The 25,414-nt window shown below is 48.1% G+C and overlaps 1 protein-coding gene across 1 annotated transcript in view; it reads right to left on the bottom strand.

Annotated features, from left to right (window-relative positions):
* LOC118085093 (retinal guanylyl cyclase 2-like) overlaps positions 1–25,414 on the bottom strand; it is a 48,724-nt gene continuing 23,310 nt past the window's right edge. Inside the window, exons 7-18 of the mRNA XM_088669004.1 lie at positions 22,084–22,164; positions 20,455–20,631; positions 18,954–19,110; positions 17,593–17,742; positions 15,172–15,320; positions 13,891–14,054; positions 12,066–12,258; positions 11,481–11,655; positions 7,896–7,994; positions 3,686–3,780; positions 2,084–2,169; positions 1–1,382 (exon numbers count right to left, since the gene is read on the bottom strand). Of these exons, the coding sequence (XP_088525130.1) occupies positions 1,289–1,382; positions 2,084–2,169; positions 3,686–3,780; positions 7,896–7,994; positions 11,481–11,655; positions 12,066–12,258; positions 13,891–14,054; positions 15,172–15,320; positions 17,593–17,742; positions 18,954–19,110; positions 20,455–20,631; positions 22,084–22,164 (1,620 nt within the window). The 3' untranslated portion in view covers positions 1–1,288. The remainder of the gene's footprint in view (positions 1,383–2,083; positions 2,170–3,685; positions 3,781–7,895; positions 7,995–11,480; positions 11,656–12,065; positions 12,259–13,890; positions 14,055–15,171; positions 15,321–17,592; positions 17,743–18,953; positions 19,111–20,454; positions 20,632–22,083; positions 22,165–25,414) is intronic.

The raw sequence follows: 25,414 nt of genomic DNA, 5'->3' as shown, positions 1-25,414 counted from the left end.
TGCGTCTACGCACTTCTGGACATGCGTAGACGTGACTTCCATTGCCGGCGCCGGCCATTTTTTGTGCCCATAGATGGGCAAAGCGACACCGGAAGTTGCGTCTATGAAACTTCCGGTGTCACGCGGCTGCCGGTCCCGGATTCTGCAGTCCAGGACTTGGCAGGTATGTTTTGGCCCCTCCTCTTCTCTCTTCCTGGTCTTAGCTTTTAGATTCACAGTGCTCAGTCCAGCTGGCTGGGAGAAAATGGTACAGAGCTATGGTAGCTGCATGTCCAAATCTCTCTCTCAGTCACTCTCTCCTAAAAGGACTACAGGTGGAACACAGAGATCTCGTTCTCACTGAGGTGCTAAACATGGGCCTGTGGTCTTTCCCTGACAAATTATTGCTTCTACGTGGAAGGATGTTATGGACTGGTTGGACGCAGAGGAATAGTGGGAGGAACCAGCTGGGGAACCACCAAAGGAAGAAGGCTCAGAGCCAGAAGACCGGTGGTGGGATGACAACGAGTGGTCAGAAGGAGAAGAGGTGGTGGGATGACAACGAGTGGTCAGAAGGAGAAGAGGGAGCAGACTGGGTAGAGGAGGTGTCGGAAGATGGAGGTGCAACAGGGCTTAGTGAGCAGGGGGAGTCGGTGGCAGACAGCAGTCCAGAATCAGAGGCAGAAGGTGAAGTAGGCTAGAGGGTGGAGGGAGGCCAAGAGGGAGAGAGGAGTCAGGTTAGTGAAGAAGCAAGGGTGTCTCCCTCTCCTGCTACAACAAGCGCCCCTCCCTGCTGGTCTCCCAGGACCCACCCAAAGAGGCATGAAGAGGGCAAGGCTGGGATTGAAGGGGGCATGTCTGTTGCGTCCTCCTCACGCTTCCCTACCAGCACGGGCTGGAAAGCTGACATGAGGAGGAAGCAACAGGGCAGGCAGGAGCCCTTCCAAGCATTCCGACCGGACTGATTTGCCACAACGCTTTGCAAGACGTGGACCCCGGACCCCTATGGGTTGCCACTGGGGTCATCTAGGTCAACCTCCTGCAATGCAGGAATCACAACTAAAATCGCATCATTTCCCCAGCCCACGAAATCTAAATATTGCCACGGGGCTAGAATCCTGCACACAGATTTCCATGCTGGTTCCATCCAGGCCTTTCTCAGCAGCAGCAAAAGCGAAGCAGGCACAGAGGTGGTGCCCCGCTTTCCTTGGTCCAGATCGTGGCGATCAGCCATGGCTTTAAAAGAAACAGAATTTACTGCATGGTTGTTCACTATTTTCCCCGCAGTTCTTATTTGCCTTCTGTCTCTTCAGGACTGTTTGCTGAGCTTGTTAGTGGACTTTCTCTTGGAATCCCTCAAGGCGACTTTGATTTCTTGAGTCACTGTGTCCTGCCACGGCTGGCTGTAAAAGATGAGCGGCAAATATGAGACCGCCTCTCTGGTTGGGGGCGGTGGGCGATAAGGACTGTGCCAAGCTGAAGCTCGTTTGTTTCTTTGTTTGTTTACAATGCATAAATGTTAATAATTAATTAATTAATATTTCACTCATTCCGGGGCTACCTTTGAAGGTGACCCAGAAACTACAACGATTCGAGAATGCAGCAGCTAGACTGGTGACTGGGAGCGCCCGCCGAGACCACATAACACTGGTCCTGAAAGACCTTCATTGGCTCCCAGTACGTTTCCAAGCACAATTCAAAGTGTTTGGTGCTGACTTTTAAAGCCCTAAACGACCTCGGTCCAGTATACCTGAAGGAGCGTCTCCACCCCTATCGTTCTGCCCGGACACTGAGGTCCAGCGCCGAGGGCCTTCTGACTGTTCACTCGCTGCGAGAAGCCAAGTTACAGGGAACCAGGCAGAGGGCCTTCTCGGTAGTGGCACCCGCCCTGTGGAACGCCCTCCCATCAGATGTCAAGGAAATAAACAACTACCTGACTTTTAGAAGACTTCTGAAGGCAACCCTGTTTAGGGAAGTTTTTTATGTTTGATATGTTTTATCGTATTTTTAATATTCTGTTGTGAGCTGCCCAGAGTAGCTGGGGAAATCCAGTCAGATGGATGGAGTATTTATATATATAATTAAAGCCCACAACCGTACTCACCCTGGTTTCACTTCAGGAGGACGCGGTAACAGCTTGGTGAAGCCTTTCTTTCCTACCAGCCAATAGGTTTCTTCTAACCCTTTGCCCTATAAGCATGGAAAAAGGAGACCATCAAAAACTCACTGGAAACGTCAGTGCAATTTTGCAAATAATAACCAGAAGTTTTCAAACTGGGAAGTGCAGATGTGTTGGGCCTAGCGAAGTAATTGCCCAAGCTCAACAAATCATGCATGTGCAGCAGAATTTTCCCCAGTCCCCCTGTACACCCGGGAAACCCCAAAATCTGCAGATCTTCCCTGGGGATTCCCCAACCCTCCAGATCAGATTTGGAGGAGGAGGAGGAGGGCACCTTGTGTGTTGCTTAGGAAGGGGCAAGTCCAACAATATCACTTTCTTTCAGATCCCCATTTCTACATCCGCTTGCAGATATATATTTTTTAATGTCATTGTGAAAATTCATCAACCTTTTTGTGCAAATTTCCCCTGGCAGAAATACGTTTGTGCGCAATTTGGCCCAATAGACCCATTTTTGCAAAGCCATTTCCCCATATTATACGTTATGTTCACTATTAGATGCATTTGTATGCGCACTCTGGCATACGCATCTTTGCACACATTCTATGGCTGGAGAACTGCGTTGCAAAATTTGGAGAAGTGTGAATTTCAAAGAACGGCTGTGTTTTGGTTCAGGTATCATTTCGGCAAGCAAATATTCAGTAGGTTGGTCTTCAAATGCAAACTGAATTGAATTTCTCCTCCATCCCGAGTGGAATGAGAGGAAGTCATTCCACTTGTATATTTCGTGCTGAGCAGCCTTCCCTCCAGCCGGTGACCTGCAGATGTCTTGGACTTAGATCTAGTTCCCCCTCCTTCTCCTTACATCTCATTTAAAGCTGCTTTCTACCAGTCCAGGGACCTTTCGGTCCACCAACCTGAGTGTTGCCTCCTCTGGCTGGCAGAAGCTCCTCCAGGTTCTCCAACAAACCTCTTCCCCATCATCTGCTTTCTAAGACCATCAAACAGATGCTGGAGATTGAACCTGAGACCTTCTCGGTCCTATTGCCTAGGGCTGCCATACACCTGGAATTTCCTGGACTTATCCGGGATTTATCTGTCGGAAATAGCGCCTGGGTGGAATTTCCGAAAATCGGTAAATATGTCTGGGGAAACCCGGGCGTATGGCAACCCATGTCACAAGTGTTGGTTTTTTGGGGCGTATTTCCTTTAAAAAAATATCTGGGAAATGAACCTTCTGCATGCACAGCAGGTGTCCTGTCTTCAACCCGTGGCCATTCTCTATTTTTGATGGTCGGTGTTTGCGCAGATGAGGAAGGGAAACTGCCTTCTAATAGTCAGTCTAGAGTCAGCCCACACTGACTGGAAGCATCTCTCTAGGGTGTTGGCTAGGGAACATGTGAAAATGCTGGGGATTGATCCTGAGACCTTCTGCATGCCAAGCATATGTTCTGTCACTAAGCTACGGCCCCTCATTGCTCTATCACTCCCCTGAAAGCGAAAATGTTGTCTTTGGCAAAGCAAGAGGGTTGGCCAGGATACAAGAGCCTTCCAGCCAGATGTTTCCCTCCAGCTCAGATTCCTTACCTTCAGCTCAGTCTTCCCCCTGAATTCTACTTTGTAACCTTCGCTCAGGCTCTTCAGGGTTTTCATTGTGCTTCGGCTGATGTGGATTCTGTACGCTGCCATTTTTATTTTTTTTTAAAAAAAGGAAAAGGGAGAAAAGTTTCAACTTCAGATCTTTGTCACGTCTCCAAGTGTCGGAGTCCACCTGTCAGGGCCGGCCCACCCATCAGCCTCGCTGAGGCAGTCGCCTCAGGCGGCAGGCTGGGAAAAGCTGGGTGGGGTGTCAGATCTGGAAAGAGAGGGGCGTCCTCACATGTCTTTGGTGGTCCTCTTTTGGCTGTGGAAAGGAATCACCACCATCCTAGTCCCTGTTCGGTTTCTGTTAATTGGTTCTCATGGGAAACTTACAGATTCTTGCTTCACACAATTAACTCAAGGCAGTGTCAATTTACTCTTGGCAGAAAGCCAAGGTCTGCCTGACCTGGAAACTACTCTCTGATTGGTTAATGACCAGCACTGAACTCTGTTATCTAGGAATGCTAGCACAGTTGTTCCTTGTTGGGTGTTAGGAGTAGGAGTGCTGCATATGGTTGGAGAGAGAGAGACAGAGAGGATTTATTTTGCTTTGCTTTGTATGCAGAAACTCTGCTGCTTTTATTTTCTTTCAATAAATCCTGTAAATAGTTATTCTGCGTCTAGCCGACTAGTCATTTCCACCTCAACTAGCTTCTGCGCTGTGCAGGAAAACTCTGCTACGTTTGGGCTAAAGCCACTAGAGCTATGCCTGACACTTCAAAATTCTAAGAGTCCCCCCCTAAGGGGGAAGGTTCCTCCACCAACTCAGAAAGGGACACCTGCCCTCCAAGAATTGTCGCCTCCTCCTCTGCTTCTCTGAAGGTCCCTGAGGAGCACACGGCTGCTCCTTTCCACCCTCCATTTTCATACCCCTGAACCGTATCGAGAAAACATCCCTTTTTTCACGCGAGATCTTGGTGCCCAAAATGGCCGCTGCGGTCTTGCCCCAAGAAAGCTTTTTTTTCAGGGCCACAATCTTGTATGGGGTAACATGACTTGTGTAGGAGTGCTGCCCAAGAAGATGGCATCCTGGTTTTCATTCATGACGTGTTGGAGGGTGTGAGGGTGTGTGCCACTGTGACAGAGGGTTTGCTATTTTTCCCCCCTCCCCTGCATAGCTGCCAAGTTTTCCCTTTTCTCGCGAGGAAGCCTATTCAGCATAAGGGAAAATCCCTTAAAAAAAGGGATAACTTGGCAGCTATGCTCCCCTGCTGCCTTCAGCATGCAACTGCTTCCCTGGGCTGCCTCCAATCACCTCGGCTGGCGACGGAGGAGGCAGGGACGCCATCTTGTTTTGCCTCAAGCGGCAAAATGGCTTGGGCCAGCCCTGCTGTTGATGCCTGCTTTCGAAAAGCGCCAATAGAGGTGGGGCAGGAATTAGTAGGAACTTCAGAAGCTGCTGTTTACCCAGTCAGACCATTGCTCCATCTCTCTCACTACTGCCTGCACTGACTGGCAGAGGCTCTCTAGGATTTTGGGCATGGAAACTTTCTCATCACTTCCTGGGGGTTGCCAGGGAAGGAACCTGGGGCCTTCTGCAGAAAAGCAGGGGCTCCACCACTGAGATAAGTAGGCCTTTCCCCAACCAAGAGAGGCCTAGTCTCTCCGAGGACCTTCCACTGGCAGGAAGAGCTGCTTATTCAATCATTCAAACAGGCCTTTGGCCAATAAGTTGAAATGTGTTTAAAAAAATGGTTTTAACATCGTTTTTATGCATTGGTTTAATCAGTTTCTATCCCCAACTTCCTCCCCAAGGAGCGTAGAATGGCCAAAGGCCAGAGAACAATATAATTACGATACAATGAAAATATTTAAAACATTCTAAAGCAGTTAAACTACACAGCTAATTACTGCAGCTTACTGAGAACATTTTTCGATTCTCCCGGAGTGATCTACCTCAATTATACATAAGAACATAAAGAGAGCCTGCTGGATCAGGCCAATGGCCCATCTAGTCCAGCATTCTGTTCTCACAGGGCCCAACCAGATGCTTGGGGGTCATAGAATCCAGAACTGCCCAGAACTGGACACAGTACTCCAGGTGAGGTCTGACCAGAGCAGAATACAGTGGTACTATTACTTCCCTTGATCTAGATGCTATACTCCTATTGATGCATAAACAGGATCTGAGCACAAGAGGAGTCTTCCATCCTGTGTTTTCCAGCAACTGGAATTCAGAAGCATCGCTGCCACCAGAAGTGACTACCGGTAGTAGCCATCAATGGGAGGAGCTGGGTATGCTTAGCCTGGAAAAGAGGAGACTGAGAGGAGATAGGATAGCCATCTTCAACTATCTCAAGGGTTGTCCCATGGAAGAGGGCACAAGCTTGTTTTCTCCTTCTCTGGAGGGTAGGACTCGAACCCATGGCTTCAAGTTAAAAGAAAGGAGATTCCAACTAAACATCAGGAAGACCTTTCTGACAGCAAGAGCTGTTCGACACTGGAACAGACTCCCTCGGGAGGTGGTGTGGACTCTCCTTCCTTGGAAGTTTCCAAGTAGAGGTTGGATGGCCAACTGTCATGGACGCTTTAGCTGAGATTCCTGCATTGCAGGGGTCTGGACAAGATGACCCTTGGGGTCCCTTCCAACTCTACGATTCTATGAATAGCCTTCTCTTCCATGAATTGGTCCAATCCTCTTTTAAACTCATCCAAGTTGGTGGCCATCACTGCCTTCGGTGGAAGCGAGGTCCACTCGTAATTTGCTGCCGATGGGCTGCATGTGTTATGTGTCGTTGCAGCCTTGGCCAACCTGCCATTCTCCAGGTGTTGTTGGACTACAACTCCCATCAGCACTGGGAAGTTGTAGTGCAGCAACCTCTGGAGGTTGGTAGTGAAGGCTCTTTTTATTGCATTTCTCTTGCCGCTCAAGTCCCACTGGTGGAAAGGCAGGATACAAACGTCAACTGAGAATCAGAAATATTGTTTGTTGGCTAATTGAGTCTGCCACGCCGGTCAGGCACCAAAACAAAAGGCTTACCGAGGTTCTGGTGGATTATGGCTTACATCTTGCCTCCTGGGCAGGCCTTGCACGAGAACGTTTTCAGTACAGTGGTACCTCGGTTTTTGAACAGCTTAGTTCACAAACAACTTGGAACCTGAACGCTGCAAAACTGGAAGTAGGTGTTCCGGTTTCCGAACTTTTTTCAGAAGCTGAACGTGCTCCGCTTTGAGTCCCCCTGTGTTTCCTGTTGCGCTGCTAATTTGCGTCCCCCCCCCAATTGTAATTCAAGCCTTCCATTCCAGTGTTCTGAGGTGATATTTGGAGTTTATATTTGGTGCTTTTGTTTTTGCTGTTTATTTTGTGTGGTTTGTTTCGAGGCTTTTTCAGTTAATTTGTTTTTGTGACTGTGTGGATCCCCGTTGAGCTACTGACTGACTGATTGATTGTGCGACTGCGGGAATGGATAAAGCCCCCCCCCCCCAGCCAAACAATGACTATCATCAGTGCAGGTAAGAATTTTTATTTTTATCACCTACGATACTGTTTTATTTATTTTATAGTACAGCACATTGATTATTGCTTTCATTTTATGGACCAATGGTCTCACTAGATAGCAAAGTCTGTGTTGCATTGCTGTTTTAGGGGTTGTTATTAGGGGACCCAGGTGGCGCTGTGGGTTAAACTACAGAGTCTAGGGCTTGCTGATCAGAAGGTTGGCGGTTCGAATCCCTGGGACGGGGTGAGCTCCTGTTGCTCGGTCCCAGCTCCTGCCCACCTAGCAGTTCGAAAGCACGTCAAAGTGCAAGTAGATAAATAGGTACCGCTCCAGCGGGAAGGTAAACGGCATTTCCGTGCGCTGCTCTGGTTCGCCAGAAGCAGCTTTGTCATGCTGGCCACATGACCTGGAAGCTGTCTGCGGACAAATGCTGGCTCCCTCGGCCTATAGAGCGAGATGAGCGCCGCAACCCCACAGTCGGACACGACTGGACCTGGTGGTCAGGGGCTCCTTTACCCTTTACCCTTTATTAAAAGTCTGGAACGGATTAATCTGTTTTGCATTACTTTCCATGGGAAAAAGCGCGCCTTGGCTTTGCAGCGCTTTGGTTTTGGAACAGACTTCCAGAACAGATTATGTTTGAGAACCAAGGTACCACTGTGCTTGTGGCCAAGCCAGCATTTGCTTAAAAAACAACAACAACCAAGAAGACTTACGCAACCCGGTCGACTCTATCCGCGAAGCTGTGTTCACCGTGTCCCCAAAGAGACAGTAGCGTGGCATAGTGAGACCCACCACCCCAGCAGCACAGGGACCTAGAAACAGAAATGCATTGGGTGAAGGTGGAACAGATATTGAAACACGGGAACCTTTGGTCCATCTAGCTCTCTAATGCCAACACTGACTGACAGAAGTTCTCCCTGGTTTCAGACACGGGCATTGGTGTCAATTCTATGGGCCAAGGTGTCTTTGGCCCCCTCAATATTGTTTTTCCCTTTAAAACAAATTCTTTATTTGAATCATTAAAACAAAATAAACATTAATATAACATCATCATCATAGAAAATAACATAACACAACATATTATAATACCGTATAACGAAATATAACAAAACATCATATAACTTAATGTGGCATATAACTTAATATAACGTAACACAAATGGTCAAACAAAACATAAAAAAAACCAAATTTCCCAAATAGACATATCTTTACATAATTATGTAAAGCTATCCTTTTGGTATCCTCAAATATCAGAAAAATTAATCAAATACAGAAAAACGAAACGAAATAACAGAATCAAAAAGAAAAAAATAAAGGAAGAACAAGTAGAAAAAAGGAAAAGAAAGAATTTAAAATTAAGATCTAAAATACTTCCGATTGCCGACTTGTCGTTTATCCATCTTTTTCTTCATTTACTTGTTTTCGCCTTGATTACCTAATATTGGTATAACTTCTCCCTATACTTATTATTTTTTTCTCTTCATGCATTCTTTAAATTAAGCAGATCACCAAATCCGTTCTTATGCCTTCTTTTTTTAAATAATCTTCCACTAATTTCCATTCGTTTGGGGTCTTTTGCCTAGGTACATTTCTAATTGCTGCCATCATTTTAGCCAGATTCATATATTCTACCATTTTAATTTGCCACTCCTCCACCCCTGGTATTTCTTCACCTTTCCATTTCTGAGCTATAAGTATCCGGGCTGCCACCCCACCGTACAACAATATATTTCTCCTATCTTTGGGCATACTTTCCAGGATCATACTTAACAGGAACAGCTCAGGTGTTTTTCGCAAATGTTATTTTAAACATGTTTTTCATATATTTTGTTCCAGAAGTCCTGTATACCTTTGCACCACCACCAACAATGCATATATGTACCTATTTTATCATGGCACTTCCAACACTTATTTGATTCCAGTTTGTAAATTTTCCCTATTTTCTCGGGTGGCCCCATCAATATTTGTGGGGAGGGGGACGGGTCCCCCTCAATCTTGGGCGCAAGTCGGCACCTCTGGACACGGGTCTTTCCAGTCGTGCCCAGCAACCCCAAGGATTGGAATCGGGGCCTTTTGCATGCAAAGCATGGGCTCTAAGACCAAGCTAGGTCCCTTTCCCCTAAAAATAAAGCAAGAATCCATGGTTTGGAATAAAGGGCTGGATAAAGGATGTTGTGAACCGGCCTGTGATCTTCTGACAGAGGTTTCTCCCAGCCCTACCTAAAACACCAGGAATTGAACCTGGGACATTCTGAGCTCCTTGTTTGTTACATTTATAGACCACTCCCCACATACTTCCCCCCCAAATATCAGCCAGGGAGTCATTTTGGACTCACAGCTGTCCATGGAGGCACAGGTTAATTCTGTGTCCAGGGCGGCTGTGTACCAGCTCCATCTGGCATGCTGGATGAGACCCTGCCTATGCACAGACTGTCTAGCCAGAGTGGTGCATGCTCTAGTTATCTCCCACTTGGACTACTGCAATGCGCTCTACGTGGGGCTACCTTTGAAGGTGACCCGGAAACTGCAATTAATCCAGAATGCGGCAGCTAGACTAGTGACTGGGAGTGGCCGCCGGGACCACATAACACCGGTCCTGAGAGATCTACACTGGCTCCCAGTACGTTTCCGAGCACAGTTCAAAGTGTTGGTACTGACCTTTAAGGCCCTAAACGGCCTCGGTCCTGTATACCTGAGGGAGCGTCTCCACTCCCATCATTCAGCCCGGACGCTGAGATCCAGCACCGAGGGCCTTCTGGCGGTTCCCTCATTGCGAGAGGTGAGGTTGCAGGGAACCAGACAGAGGGCCTTCTCGGTAGTGGCACCCGCCTTGTGGAACGCCCTCCCAGCAGATGTCAAGACAATAAGCAATTATTTTACTTTTAGAAGACAACTGAAGGCGGCCCTGTTTAGGGAAGTTTTTAATGTTTGATGCTGTACTGTTTTTAATATTCGGTTGGAAGCCGCCCAGAGGTGCTGGGGAAACCCAGCCAGATGGGCGGGGTATAAATAATAAATTGTTGTTGTTGTAGCACAATTATAAGATGATTGTTTAATCTTTGATGGTTGGTTAATTTTAGACGGGCCCATGGCTGTGGGGGGGGGGAGTGGCTGTGAATTTCGTGAAGGCACCCTGCGCTTCTGAATTTTTGTCCCTACTCTGCTGTCTGTCACACATCGTGCATGTCACCGGTTAAATGTTCTCAGCTGCTAAACACCGCAGCTCTTAAATGCTCTCCAATGCTAAACAGCGTCACATGCCAAACTGCCAGCTTTCGGATATCAACTCAGATTTCATGGAATGTCAAATGCAGACATCAGCTGTTCAGAGTGTGTGTGTGTGTGAATGTTCAAGCCGCCGTACACATTCCCACCGCTGGCTGGAAGTCAGACTCAAAACTCTTTACAATTCCTGGCAAGTCTCAGACCACCCAACTTTCCCCCCCCCCTTTGGGAACTTGAGATCTGATTGACTAATCCACCAGACAAGTTGTGTTTTTCTGTCCGTTATCTTATCCCTGAGTGAAGGCTTCATCCCTTCCAGAGGTAGTCCAGAAAACAGAAAATCCAAGCCATTCGTCAGGGTTCCCTCCCCACCCCCATGTTGAGAAATATAGTGATTATGAACACCCACACAACACACATGGCAGCCTGAAAATTATACTGCCATTATACAAATCTATGGGGTGACTGCACTCAAAACATTGAATACAATTTTAGAGGTTGGGTGGCCATCTGTCATGGGTTGAGTTTCCTGTATTGTAGGGGGTTGGGGGGGTGTCCCTTCCAGCTCTATGATTCTAGGAAAACAGTGATCAAGGGGCTGGATCAATCCCTTGTGAGGAATCCTCCCTAACAAGAGGGCATATGTTGTGGTGGGACCTGGCAACCAAACCCTGTGTTGTGGGTGGGAACGTTTGGATGACCACAACACCCGATTGCTCACAATGGCGGCCGCTCGAGCACTAACCCTGCTGCTGCTGGCACCAACAAAGCCCAGCCCCCTTCCTCTCGGCTCTAGGCAGGGTGGGGAGAAGCCAGGAGGAGGGAGGGAGGAGGCGCCGCCGAACATGCACGCTGGCACAACCCAAACGATCAGATCCGCGGCGATTCCCGGACCGTCCACAGGCTGGATCCAGAAGGCAACTAGGCCAGATCCGGCCCCCGGGCCTTAGTTTGCCTTCCCATGCACAAGATGGACCAAAAATCTGACTTCCTGTTTCCCCCAAGACTGACAATTCCTCTCTTTTTCCCCACTACAAGCAAAGGTAAGGCAGAGAGAGGGTTAATGGCATTACCTGAATGCAGCCCCATCCGTATCCTGATGGGCACGTGGGGGAGGTGTTTGGCTCGAAACGACCCCACGGAGCTGAGGATGTCCAGGGACATGTTGGCGATCTCGGAGGCATGTCTGTGGCCGTTGCGTTTCGGAAGCCCCGAAGCCACCATATAGGCGTCGCCGATGGTTTCCACCTGGAAATCAAAGGGTATTGCTTTTCCCCAAAGGGCAATTAGAACTGCAGATGGGTTGACTAGGAGCTGATGGCTAAACGAGGCTCACTTCTTGTGCTGGTTGTCATGGAGCAGTAGGATCTGTGTCAAGCAAGGCTCATAGGCGACCAGGCCAGGTTCAAAGTTCTTGTGATGCTACACAACTTGGGCCCAGGATACCTGAAGGACACACACACACACACCCTGGAGCCCTTATATCCCAGCCTGAACACTCAGATCATCTGGAGAAGTGCTGTTGGCTCTTAAGACTCCACCGTCCTCTGGACCCTTCTCTAGAACTTCATGTTTCCCTCACACACACACACACACACACACACACACACACACACACACACACGTCCTCCTCCAAAGTTTGCGAGCTAAGACCTTACCTTGTAGACGTCATGATGGCCAATGATGGCATCAAAAAGAGTGTAAAGGTCATTGAGAAGGTCCACGATCTCGATGGGCTCGCTGAGGGCGGAGATGGTCGTGAAGCCAATGATGTCGCTGAAGTAGATGGTGACCTCGTCAAAATACTCAGGTTCAACGGTGGCGCCGGTTTTCAGCGTTTCCGCCACTGACCTGAAATGACATGAGGATGTGATGTCAACCTGAGCAGCCGGAAGTGCAGAATCTTCTAAGGCTCAAGACACTGAGATGTCTTGGCAGGCAGTTTATGGATTATTTAATTATTGCATTTGTATTCTACCTCCATAACTCTGAATGTCAGTGGCTGAGAACCGTAGGAGGGAAGAGAGCTGTTGCGTTCAGTCCTGCTTCTTGTTTACCCACAGGCATCTGGTTAGAACAGGGTGTTGGCCTAGATGGGCCATTGGCCTGGTCCAGCAGGCTCTAGTTACCTTCTCATGTTCTCACAAGACCTGGATTCCAGATCCCTCACCATGCTGGCCACCCTCCTTTGGACATGTTTCAGTTTGCCAATGTCCTCCTTAAAATGTGGTGGACAGAGCTGGACAAAGTATCCCAGTTTCGGGAACGTGGCAGAATCGAACGCAGAGTCTGACTCTGGAGACAAAGGAATGCCAGTACAGAGGGAGCCAGAGTCTGACTCTGGAGACGAGGGATTGCAGCCACAGACAGAGCAGGAGTGGGTTAGTTTGGGGCCCCCTTCACCGAGAGTTCCCAGGCTCAGATAGAGCAGCAGATTCGGAAAGCTTGCAGGCAGGGGGAGGGGAGGAGATAGATGACATTGAAGGGCTTGCTACGCAACCAGGAGGGAGGCAGCTTTTAGAGGGATCTTAGTTTGATAGCAGGTGGGGGGAGTTCACTCACCTTCTCCCCAAACCAGAAGAGCTGAAAGGGTTAAAATGAAACGGAAGCACAAGAGAGGAAGGACTGGACTTTGGCGCCCTTCATGCTGCAAAAGGGGCGGAGACTCAGGGTGACCAACTCGTAGCAAAGAGCGGCAGGCTCGGAGCCATGCTCTGGATGTAGATTGTAAATAAACATGCCATAAAACTGCCAGAGACTCATTACAGTGGTGCCTCACTAGACGAATTTAATTCATTCCACGGGTCTTTTCTTATAACGAAAAATTTGTCTACCGAATCCCATAGGAATGCATTTTAAAAAAAATGAATTTTTTTTTTTGCCCATAGGAACGCATTAATTGAATTTCAATGCATTCCTATGGGAAACCGCGATTCGCTAGACGAATTTTTTCATAAAACGAATTCGTCTAGCGAGGCAACCTCTGCTAGAAAAAACCTTTCATTAAGCAGAAATTTCGTTAAGCAGGGCATTCGTTAAGCGAGGCACCACTGTAATTCTTATTGGGGCTTGCCTGCCTGCCTGAGATCATTACACTCAGCAGTGGCAGTTGGCTTTAATATCTCAGCAGAGCCCTGTGCGATGTTCAAATCCGGGCACTCCTAACCTTCCATTCTACATTAATGTTACAGCACCCTCTTGGCTCAGTGCCCAGTCCGGACAAACCAGTTGCACTCCCCTAAAACCACCTGTGACTCCAGATCTGACTTGACCAGTGCAGAAGATACTGAATTCTTGGAGGTCATTCCCATTTCATGCAAAGTTGAAGTGACAGAGTTAAAGCGGCAGTGACCAATATTTGTCACTTGCTTCTCCTTCTGCTCCCCAATCTGCAGCAGCAGCAGCAGCACTTTTTCCCACTTGGAAGCAGCTTGGGGCAGAGCCTACATGTGGCAGGGTTGTTGCCCTGACATTTCGACTTACAGGGGAAGCATCTGAGACAGGAGTTTATCCGTCTTCTGCTTTTCCATTTCCAGCTCCTCTGTCCGCTCTCGGATCAAGTCTTCCAGGTTGCTGGAATACTGCTCCAGCATCCGCAGCATGGAGTCGATGATATTGGTCCGTTTGCCTTTATTGATGGATTTAAACTGGGGTTGGAGAATTAGAACAAGGTTCTTTGGTGCTCAGTTCTCCAGCTGACTCAAGAAAACTAAGTTACGCACAATAATAAGTTACACACAAGTAAGAACATAATTCTGGGCAGATGGGCGGAAAGCATAAGGTTTTTATCCAACCAAGTTATACCCAGAGCAGTCCTGTTGAAAACAATGGATCAAAGTTCACCATGTCCATTATTTTATTCATGCATTCATTCTTTATAAAAAAAAATTATATACTGCTATTCGTTAAAAAATATCAGCATGGTTTGCAACAACTGCACATTAACTCAAACTTAATCCATTCCGGAAGTCCATTTGACTCCCGGAACCATTTGAAAACCAAGGCACAGCTTCCGATTGGCTGCAGGAGCTTCCTGTACTCAAGCAGAAGCCGTGTCGGACGTTCAGCTTCCGAAAACCATTCGCCAACTGGAACACTTCTGGGTTTGCGGTGTTTGGGAGCCGATTTGTTTGGCAGCTAAGCCATTCGAGAACCAAGGCATAGCTGTCAAGTTTTCCCTTTTCTCACGAGGAAGCCTATTCAGCATAATGGAATTTCCCTTTAAAAAAAAGGGAGAACTTGACAGCTATGAACCAAGGTGTTACTGTAGAACAGGGGTGGCCAACTTCGAAGAGACTGCGATCTACTCACAGAGTTAAAAACTGGGAGTGATCTACCCCCTTTTGGGGGGGTTCAGGTAAAAGTTGTTGCGCTTTTTTTAGGAAGGAGGAAGGCCCATGTTGGGGGGGGGGGTCATGTAAAAGTTGTTGAGCTTCTTTAGGAAAGAGGAAAACAACATTGAACTTTTTTTTTAGGAAGGAAAGCCCTGTTTTTGGTGGTTCAGGTCATTTTAGGGGTGCAGGGCAAAGATGCTGAGCTTTTTTAGGGGCGCCAAAGTTTTTTAGCTTCTTTGGGGGGTGCCACTGATCTACCGGTGATCTACCACAGACGTCCAGTGATCTACCGGTAGATCACAATCTACCTGTTGGACATGCCTGCTGTAGAACAAAAAAACACCCCAAAATATTAAACTCAGAAACCAGCTGTTATAGAAAGATGCATTCTCAAGTGCATAAGCCGGATGGAATGGGAACAAGGTATGACCTCTTGAAAGATCTCATCAAAGCTTGGCCTTCGATCTGGTCCCTCGCTCCAGCACTGTTTCATGAGCTGAATGCATTCCAGGGGGGCATTTTCTGGAGAAACACTCGGGCGATACAACGGCGGAGGCTTCTTAAGTTTGCAGATGATTTCTGGAGCAAGGAGAGGGTTTCACAATGACAGCATGCCCTAACATGGTGCCCCACCCCCCAGTCCCCAGGACTACATACAACTCTCTGCTGGGCAGGGCCGTCTTAAGCCCATCCAGCGCCCTGGCGCTAGGTCCCTCCAGAGCCCCCCTCCAGAGCCTCTCCAAGGGCCCGGGAGTGCCAAGCGGACCACGGCAGCAGCGGGAGGCCACCTCCGAGGACTCCGCGCTGCGCCTCCTTCTTGTTTCCCCAGCGCTGGGTTCCGCTCAGTCAAGCTTCGCCACCAGCGCGCACACCGCGGGACCAGCAAGAGCAGCTGGTGGCGAAGCTCGACTGAGCAGAACCCAGAGCTGGGGAAATGAGAAGGAGGCGCAGCGTGGAGTTCTCGGAGAAGGAGCGCAGTCCTGGCCAGATCGCCGGAAACCTGCGCTCACTTGGCGCCCTCCAGCGCCCGGCGCCGTGGTTCTCCGCACCACTAGCCTCTATGGCTAGGACGGGCCTGCTGCTGGGGTTCTCTCACCAAAGAGTACTTGTTCCAAATCTAGATCTTCCATCCTATATTCTTTTTTCATTGCCACCACCACCTTCGAAGTCATCCCATGATGTCATAATGATGTAAAGTAATTGACAGGTGGGTGGCTCCACCCACCTGTTGCAGTCGACCCATGAGTGCTGTTGGAGGGGGTGGTGCAAGGATCTGGTTGACTGGCCTGATCCAGTTCTGCACCCCTACCGATGAGCGCACCGCTGTTATGATTTTGTCCACCGAGCTACTGAAGAACGGGATGGTATGAAGTGTGTGTCTGACTTTCCTGTGGGAAAGGAAGCTGTGTTTATCTTCCTTTCTCCCAAGTGATGTTATTGTCTTTTTACTTTCGCTTCTGGCTCTAGATGCGACTGGAAGCAAGATGCCGAGCTCTGTTTTTATACGCTCAGCAGCAGTTATATTCTGTATACAGTGGTGCCTCGCTTAACGAATGCCCTGCTTAACTAAATTTCCGCTTAATGAAAGGATTTTTCAAGCGGAGGTTGCCTCGCTAGACGAATTCGTTTTACGAAAAATTCGTCTAGCAAATCACGGTTTCCCATAGGAATGCATTGAAATTCAATTAATGCATTCCTATGGGCAAAAAAAAAATTCAATGCATTCCTATGGGATTCGCTAGACGAATTTTTCGTTATAAGAAAAGACCCTTGGAACGAATTCAATTTGTCTAGCGAGGCACCACTGCCCTAAATAAAATAGTTGCAAATCTACTTTATGGCTCTCTTTATCTGTGTGTGCTGTTTTTCATGGACACGGAGGACAGTCACATATCATCACATCGACGTGCCTGGGGGTAGACTCACCGCTAGCCCCCGCCCGGCATTCCGACAACCACCTCATGTGAACAAAACAACACTGCCTCTTTGGGATCAGTATTGTCATGGAAATTCTACTCAATATTGACCCAGAGCAGATTCCAATGTATAGTTAGCAGAGTAAAAACTTAAACACGTTGCAGGATTCCCCCCAAAATAGACCAGAGGCCATTGATATTTCATCCAACAGAGCTTTACTGCTACTGAAGACAAATGAGCATAATGGTCACAAATCCAATACAGTGGTACCTCGGTTTATGAACACAATTGGTTCTGGAAGTCTGTTCATAAACTGAAGCGTTCATAAACTGAAGCGAACTTTCCCATTGAAAGTAATGGAAAGTGAATTAATCCATTCCAGATGGGTCCGCGGCGTTCGTAAACCGGAAATTTGTAAACCGAGGTGTTCATAAACCGAGGTTCCACTGTACTGTACATTCAGGATTGGTCCTGTCCATAAGAAATCCAGTTGCAGCAGACTTAACTTAAACTTACAATAACTTATAAGTCTAAACCTTAACACTAAGCATACTATGTACAGAACACCACACCAGAAGGAAGAGAGATAGAAAGAGTGAAACCCAGGCTCCTTCTGGCCCTATTTTTATAGTCAGCATCACCTTAACAGAAGAGATAAGAGAACCAGTTTAAACCAGCTACACTCAGCTTCTCAGAAGGTATAACCCAAACACCAGGAATCTCCTGCTTGTTTCTTTCACACAGAGAAGCTTCCTGAACCCTCTTGAATTAAGTTGAATAGGAAAGATCTCTACACATCAGATCAATACTTTCTGCACTAAGAAATGCAGACTGACAGGTATCTAGCTTAGTCTTCAACACTGGCCGGCCAAATCAAATGAGTGTGTTTGTGTCTATTTTGTGGCACACAATCTGTTGCACAGATCTTGCTCACCTTCAGCTGACATTTCAGACATGCAGTATGGGGGCCCCCGAAGAACAACTTCTTGCAGGATAATAGCAAAACTATAGACGTCTCCTTTTATGGTGCCTTTCGGGGACATCGCTGGATTTCTCAATATCTCAGGAGCTGTCCAGAGCAATTCTGGGAGAGAAAAAAAGATCAATTTATCCAGATCTAGGCTTGCAGGAAGGACCACTGTGTTAGACTGCAAGTAGTGAAGTCTCTTGGCACCTTTAGAGACTAAGTCCCTATCTGTACTGAAGAATTTCATTGGGTTTTACCCCCCAAATTTTTACTGCCATGGCTTCCTTACAGAAACCTAGGGACTGAGTTCTCTTAGGTGAACTCAGAGCTGTTAACAGCACAGAAACAGAAAACTGCCAAGCAACACGACACAACATTACAGTACTTGAATAAGCAGTTAGATCAGTGGCTCTAAAAAATAATAATTCTCGCCACACCCTTTGAGAACCACTGAGTTAGATGAATGAATCAGTAGTCTGATTATTGGCTCAGCCTCTCCCAAAGGCCTCCCTAACTAGCCATACAGTAATGGGTCCCTGCAGGCCTCTCTAGGTAGGGAAAGTCAGACTGTCTGTGCCACCACTGAAAAGGCCCTGTTCCTTGTGCTGAACCTCAGCTGACAGGGAGGCCTGACCTCAGAGGTGAAAGGGGATCCAGAAGAGAAAGTGATCCTTTAAGGTTCCAGATCCTAAGCCAAATCAGGGCTGGATGGCGAACCTCAGACCCAGGGGGCAAATGTGGCCCTCCAGACCTCTCCTTCTGGCCCTTGATAGTGTCCCCAGACCTTGACTTCTCACCTCATCCTACATCCATCACCGGTCTTGCTTCACGCTCACCTTGAGTGTTTTTGCCTTGACTTCAATATGTCACTGAACTCTGAAAAAAAGCCCTTGTTTGCCTGGGTGCAGGACAAAGAGGAGTGTGTTTGTAGAAATCAGCCAATGACATTTATATTCTTTGCTCCACTTACTATTGCCTCTGGCCCCACCCTTCACTGCTGGGTGGCCCTTGGAAGGCTGCTCAGAAGAGAATATGGCCCCCAGGCTAAAAAAAAGGTTCTGTGCCCTTGATTTTGAGCTATTAAGGTAAAAATCAACACCTTGAATTGAGCCTGAAAATCAGTGGGTAAGCAGTGCAATGCAATGCAATGCAATGCAATGCAATGCAATGCAATGCAATGCAATGCAATGCAATGCAATGCAATGCAATGCAATGTGGATAGAACTAGGGTTATGGCTGGGCAGCATCATTTTGCATCAGCTGAGTTTTCTGGACTCTTTCTGAGGTCAAAACCCACAAACATACAGAGCATTACAGTTACTCCTTACCTTCTGCAGGGGGCTGAACGTCTAAGTCACTCAGTGCTGCCAGGAGCTCGCCGTAGCTGTAGTCGGTGATCTTCAGCATAAACCGCCCATCCACAACGCAGTTGCGAGACTTGAGACGTCCGTGGGGGATCTCCTGATGGTGCAAATATTTCATTCCCTGAAAAGGAAAGTTCTTCAGTCTGGGCATCGCCAGAGCCAAGGAACATTAAACCCCAGTTAAAGACCTGCCCAGTCCAGCATTCTCTGCCGGCGAGATTCAGGGCTCGATAGTGAAGACTGGTGATTGCAATTTCACTGTGTTTCGCTTGTGGTTTCCATTTTTAGCTGTTTGGGCTAATCTCTCGAGACATGGATAGACCTAGCCTCCTTGAAGTTGCCCTGGTGCGATCAAGGCAGGACTTTGGGGCAGTTGTCTAGGGCCTCCCATCAGCTATTCCTCCTTGGCCATCTCCCACTGTTGGAGAGGTGTCCTCTGAGACACCCCCTAAATTAGCTTGCAGTTCATCCGTTCCCACGATGCATAAGAGGGTGCTCTTCCATTGACACAGTAATAATAATAATAATAATAATAATAATTTATTATTTATACCCCGCCCATCTGGCCGGGTCTCCCCAGCCACTCTGGGCGGCTTCCAACAGAAAAATAAAACACAATAATCTACTAAACATTAAAAGCCTCCCTGAACAGGGCTGCCTTCAGATGTCTTCTAAAAGTCTGGTAGTTGTTTTCCTTTTTGACATCTGTTGGGAGGGCGTTCCACAGGGTAGGCGCCACCACCGAGAAGGCCCTCTGCCTAGTTCCCTGCAACTTGGCTTCTCGCAACGAGGGAACCGCCAGAAGGCCCTCGGTGCTGGACCTCAGAGTCCGGGCAGAATGATGGAGGTGGAGACGCTCCTTCAGGTATACTGGACCGAGGTCAGTGATTCAACTAGCACTCCAGCCAACGACCTTTGGATACAAAGGCTTTTATCCAAAATTAGTCACACTCGGAGGGACCCACTGAAATGAGTGGACATGAATAACTTAGATCCATTAATTCCAATGGGCCAGAGTTAATTAATTAACCCAGTGCACTAGCGAAAACCAGAGCAAGAATTTCCACTAGTGCAATGGGGCTTTCCCTATTTCTCTACACACCTGTGCCCCCCCCCCAAAAAAATCCAAGATGGAGGGGCAGAGGAACCCTCAGAATAGTGTGCAAGGAAGGGAAAGGGGGATGGAACCATTACCGAAGCCTGACATTGAATTCCACTGAAAGCATCTACTAAAAGCAGGACTTCGTTGGATAAAACTCAAAATGTCTTGAGCTGGCTCTGCATAAAGGACCTTTGTAAGTCTTCCAAGGATCTGGCCAGAACCCAAGGCTCATTTTCAGAGCTGAGAACAGAATGACAGCAAAGATTATCTCCCTTTGTATGACCCATTGTGTTCAGTTTTGCATCTTTGATAGAACAGCGTTTCATCCTTCCATTCCATCCCCAGCGTAAGAAGAGAACTTACTTTAATCAAGTCCATCAGAAGAGATGATTTGAACATCCAGTCCAGCTTTATGTCTGCGTTTTGCAGCAAATCCTCTAGGCTCCCTCTGGAGCAAAACTCCGTCACGATGGCAGAGAGACCCCCATCAGATAAAAGGCCTAAAAATGGGTTCACATTTTCATGGCGTACATCCTTCATCTGGGGGCACAAGAAGCAAATCGCAAGAGAGACTGGGGATCTGTGACTTTCTTTTCTTTGATATTCAGGTCGTGATGCCCACAAGCAAAATAAAGGATACAGAATGCAATATGCTCCACAATCTTTCTGCAAAGTTTTAAGGGCACTTCCGAAGTTGCATGCGATATTTATTTTGTTGTTCATTCCATTTGCTTCCCACCTTCCCATTTCAGAAAAATCAGCAATGCATAATGCAACTGAACCAAAACAACACAAAATAATGCGATAATCCGACAGGAAATTGAAAGTTAGTCCCACTGTCTGCTGATGGCAAATGATAAACTTGAGTGGTCACAACACAGATTAAAGGCTGGCTACCCTCTCTCCTGCTCGCAGTAGACCAGGTCAAGTGGCTGCAGTATGGACCTCCTCTAAGACCTATCTCTATATTTAATTGTGAACCCAAAGATGGGCTTGGGTAATGTTTGGGGGCTGTTACATTGGGCAAAGAGATAAAAATAAAGTACAGTGGTACCTCTACTTATGAATAACTCTACTTATGAATTTTTCTACTTACAAATGGAGCTCCGTCTGCCATCTTGGATGCGGTTTAGATAGGATTTTTTTCTACTTACAAATTTTTAGATAGCGTTGCTTCGACTTACGAATTTTTTCTCCCAATGCATTCCTATGGGATTCAACTTACGAATTTTTTCAACTTACAAATGTGTGTTCGGAACGCATTAAATTCGTAAGTAGAGGTACCACTGTAAATAAGACCTAGAGCTGCAGTAAAATGTTGGGTTTGCCCCATCAAAAGTGTTCGCTGCAAAATAACCTGCAGCTTCTGAAAATGCCATTGGTATTATGTGTGGGAGTTCTTGTTTCGGTTTATTGGAATGAGATCTTCCTAGCCATTGGGCTCAGCTGAAGCCGTGTTGTGGGATGTTTATGAAAATTCTGCTGTTTTGAGGTGTTTAAAACTCAGTTCCGTAATGTATAGGGACGGAGGGTGTGGTGTTCTTTTAGTGGGAAAGAGCACACACAAGAGGATGAAGGACATGCAGGCTAGCTCCACGACGACACCTTCTACTGCCCCTGCAGCAGACACTCCCCCCCCCCACATACATGCATTGGCTCCATGTGGCAAAGAGCTCAGAGTTTTCCCATGTGGTTGGGCTAGAGGAGCTCTAAGCATGGATACCAGAATGCACATAGAGGTGTTTTGCACACTGGCCGAATGCACAGACTGGGTGGAAGTGCTTCCACTGGGAGCAGCTGGGGCAGGGCAAGCATAGACACGGCAGGCATCATTACTGGGAGTGGGACTAATCCCGTGACCCCTCCTTTTGCATTTCCCCCCCAAAGCATTGAGGGAAAGTGTCATATGAACCTCCTTAAGAGCAGCCACGGAAGAGACACAGAATATATGCAGTTCTGTGTATACATGTGAGTCGCCTTGACAATCCCTACCTGGCTTAACAAGCTGGCAGTCCTCTGTCTCAGGTCACTGCTTGCTCCAGATTCCAGTTTCTTCAGCCATACCCAGTCGCCCTGGCCAGAAAAGGTATCAGTAAATGATTGAGAAAGGCCCTAGGCTAATTCTAGAATTGAAACACAAGTATGCACCCCTTTGCAATGTTTACAAAACATGACGATTCAGATTCACACGTTGCACGTTTCCAAATTTCACAAATTCCAAATGGTTAGGGGCTGATTTGAAAAGAGGGGGTTGTTGCTTGAAAATATATCAGAATAAAAATTGTTTTTCAGACATCGTGGTGGAATGTCGGAAGAAGTGTTCGCTTTGGATCCCTGATGAGCTGGAATCATTGATTTGAATTGCAGGTGAAGCATTGGCCTTATTTGAAATTTGCTTCCTTTGTCCTCAGTGATATCAGCAAATAGCCAATTCACAGAATCATAGAACTGCAGCGTTGGAAGGGACCCCTAGGGTCATCAAGTCCAACCCCCTTGTAATGTAGGAAACTCAACTAAAGCACCCATGCTAGATAGCCCTCCGAAACTAAAAAAGGTCCCTGCACCCATTCCCTTTGCTTCCCTTAACCTAAACATTGTTTCCCTTCATAATCTCCCCTTCCCCCCCAGGACGAGTGTAACCTTTCACTTGCTACCCAGAAACCAGGCAACATCCACAAATAGGCTGCAAGTATTCACTGGGAAAGATGTCATGACCAGTATGTGGTTCCTGATTGCCTGGGATCACATGATTCCTGCATTGCGGGGGGTTGAACTAAATGACCCTCATGGTCCCTTCCAACCCTACAATTCTATTCCTCACCAGACATAATTTTAAACCCAGTGTTCAATGGCCATTTGGAAGGGACTAATGCAGTGAGAGATTTTACTTTCTTGGGCTCCTTGATCACTGCAGATGGTGACAGATGTCACGAAATTAATAGACGCCTGCTTCTTGGGAGAAAAGCAATGACAAACCTAGACAGCATCTTAAAAAGCAGAGGCATCACCTTGCCAACAAATGTCCGTATAGTTAAAGCTATGGTTTTCCCAGTAGTGATGTATGGAAGTGAGAGCTGGACCAGAAAGAAGGCTGATCGCCGAAGAATTGATGCTTTTGAATTATGGTGCTGGAGGAGACTCTTGAGAGTCCCATGGACTGCAAGAAGATCAAACCTGTTATGTACTGAGCTGAATCCTAGAACAATAGGATTCAGAATCAGCGGGAGCTACCCAATCCAACTCCAGGTGGAAGTGAATCCGCAACCTGATTGGCCTGCTGGAGCAGCCAATCAGGCGGCTGGCAGAAGTGAATCTGCTACCTGATTGGCCTGTAGGAGCAGCCAATCAGGCTGCAGGCAGAAGTCAATCCACAATATAATTGGCCCACAGGTGTAGCCCTGAAGTAGCCAATCACGCAAGGCCCATTGTGTAAATAATGTATATAAGCAGATGGTTTTGGGAAAAGAGCCATTCGTCTTCTCTTCTCCTCCTTGATGACTATGAGCTGAATAAAGAGCATGAAATTCACTCTCGACTCCGAGTATATTTCACTGGCGACGAAGGTGGGATCCTGCTGAGCTGACCGCCACCACGCACTGCACCGCAGCACCGCCACCTGCTGCACCGCTGCATCGCACCGTGCATCCAGGCTTCAGCTCCAGGACCCAAGGAACCCAGAATGGCAACCGACAGCAGCTTCTCGCCATTCAAACCAGCATCAGGAGACTGGGAAGGGTACGCCGCCCGTTTCAACTTCCTCCTGCAAGCGAAAGAAGTCACCAACGATGCCATGAAGAGGGCGACATTCTTCAGCGTCTGTGGAGAGGAGACGTTTGAAATCGCCCGGGCTCTCCTTGCACCTAGAGATGTCGCTACCGTCTCCTACAAAACAATAATGGATCGGCTGAAGGAGCACTTCTCGCCACAGCCCTCAGTGGTGGCTTGCCGAAATGCCTTCTACGCAAAGCGGCAAGCCCCGGGGGAAACCATAACTGGGTTTGTGACCTCCCTCCGCCAAGCCGCCCGGCTATGCAACTTCTCAGAATTGGAGAACATGCTTCGTGACCGCCTCGTCGGTGGCCTGAGGGACGAGATGTTGCAACGACGCCTCTACGCCAAAAAAGACCTCACGTTCCAGATTGCTCTGGAGGAAGCCCTGGCAACCGAAGCCGCCGAGAGGTCAACACAAGAGGCACGACCGGCCCCGCCATCCCAACCGAGGGTCTACCACGAAGACCTCACCGACGAATCCGAATCTGACAGGGAGGAAGTACACAGAGTACAGCGGCGCACTCAAGCAGCACACACACCACAGCAGCCTCGACGAGAAGGAGGGAACTGTGCAAGCTGCGGGGAGAACCACGAGAGGAGGACCTGTCGTTTCCGCAACGCAGAGTGCAGGCAGTGCAGAAAATTGGGACACATCGCCCGGGTGTGTCGGGCTCGACTCACCCGTCGACAAGCATCAGATGACCGACCCAGGAGCCCCAGGTCACACGGCACCATGCACCAAGGCAACTCGACGGAGATCACGGACTACCAGGTATTCCAGTTGCCCCATCCCAGCACAGAGAAAATTTATATAGAGGTACAGATAGAGGGAGCCCCATGCCGCATGGAGCTGGACACGGGTTCAACTCTATCCATAATCTCGGCCCGAACATTAAGGGAACTGTGCCCTAATGGGGGTCCCAAACTAAGGCCGGCCCCATTCACCCTCCGGGACTTCCAGAAACGTAAGGTCCCTACTATGGGGGTGGGGACCTTCAGGGTGCAATATCGAGGGCGAAAGCAACAATTGGACTTGCTGGTAGTTAAGGGCCCCTATGTTAGCTTACTGGGACTGGCATGGTTTGGACCTCTGGGGCTAGCCGTTACCGGGGTGAACCGCACTAGCTTACAAGTGGACGTGGACGCCATATGCAAAGAGTTTCCAGGGGTTTTCGATGGGGCATTGGGACGATATACAGGACCCCCCATTGCCCTACAGCTAGACCCCGCTGTACGACCCATCAGGCACAAGGCCCGCCGGGTCCCGTTTGCCCTGAAACCCCGCATAGACGAGGAATTGGACCGGCTCGTGGAGCAAGGAGTGCTGGAGCCGGTGCCCAACGCCCCCTGGGAAACTCCAATTGTCACACCCGTCAAGCCTAACGGTTCGGTCCGCATCTGTGCAGACTACAAATGCACCATAAACAAGGCTCTCACGGCCCATGCATACCCAGTGCCAGTGGTCAGCCATGTCCTCGCCACCCTGGCTGGGTCAAAAATCTTTGGCAAACTGGACTTGGCCCAAGCGTATCAACAGTTGCCTGTGGACGAA

This window comes from Zootoca vivipara, chromosome 4, assembly GCF_965207765.1.
Source record: "Zootoca vivipara chromosome 4, rZooViv2.hap1.1, whole genome shotgun sequence".
Lineage (NCBI taxonomy): Eukaryota > Metazoa > Chordata > Lepidosauria > Squamata > Lacertidae > Zootoca > Zootoca vivipara.
This window is presented reverse-complemented; position numbering and strand designations above follow the sequence as displayed.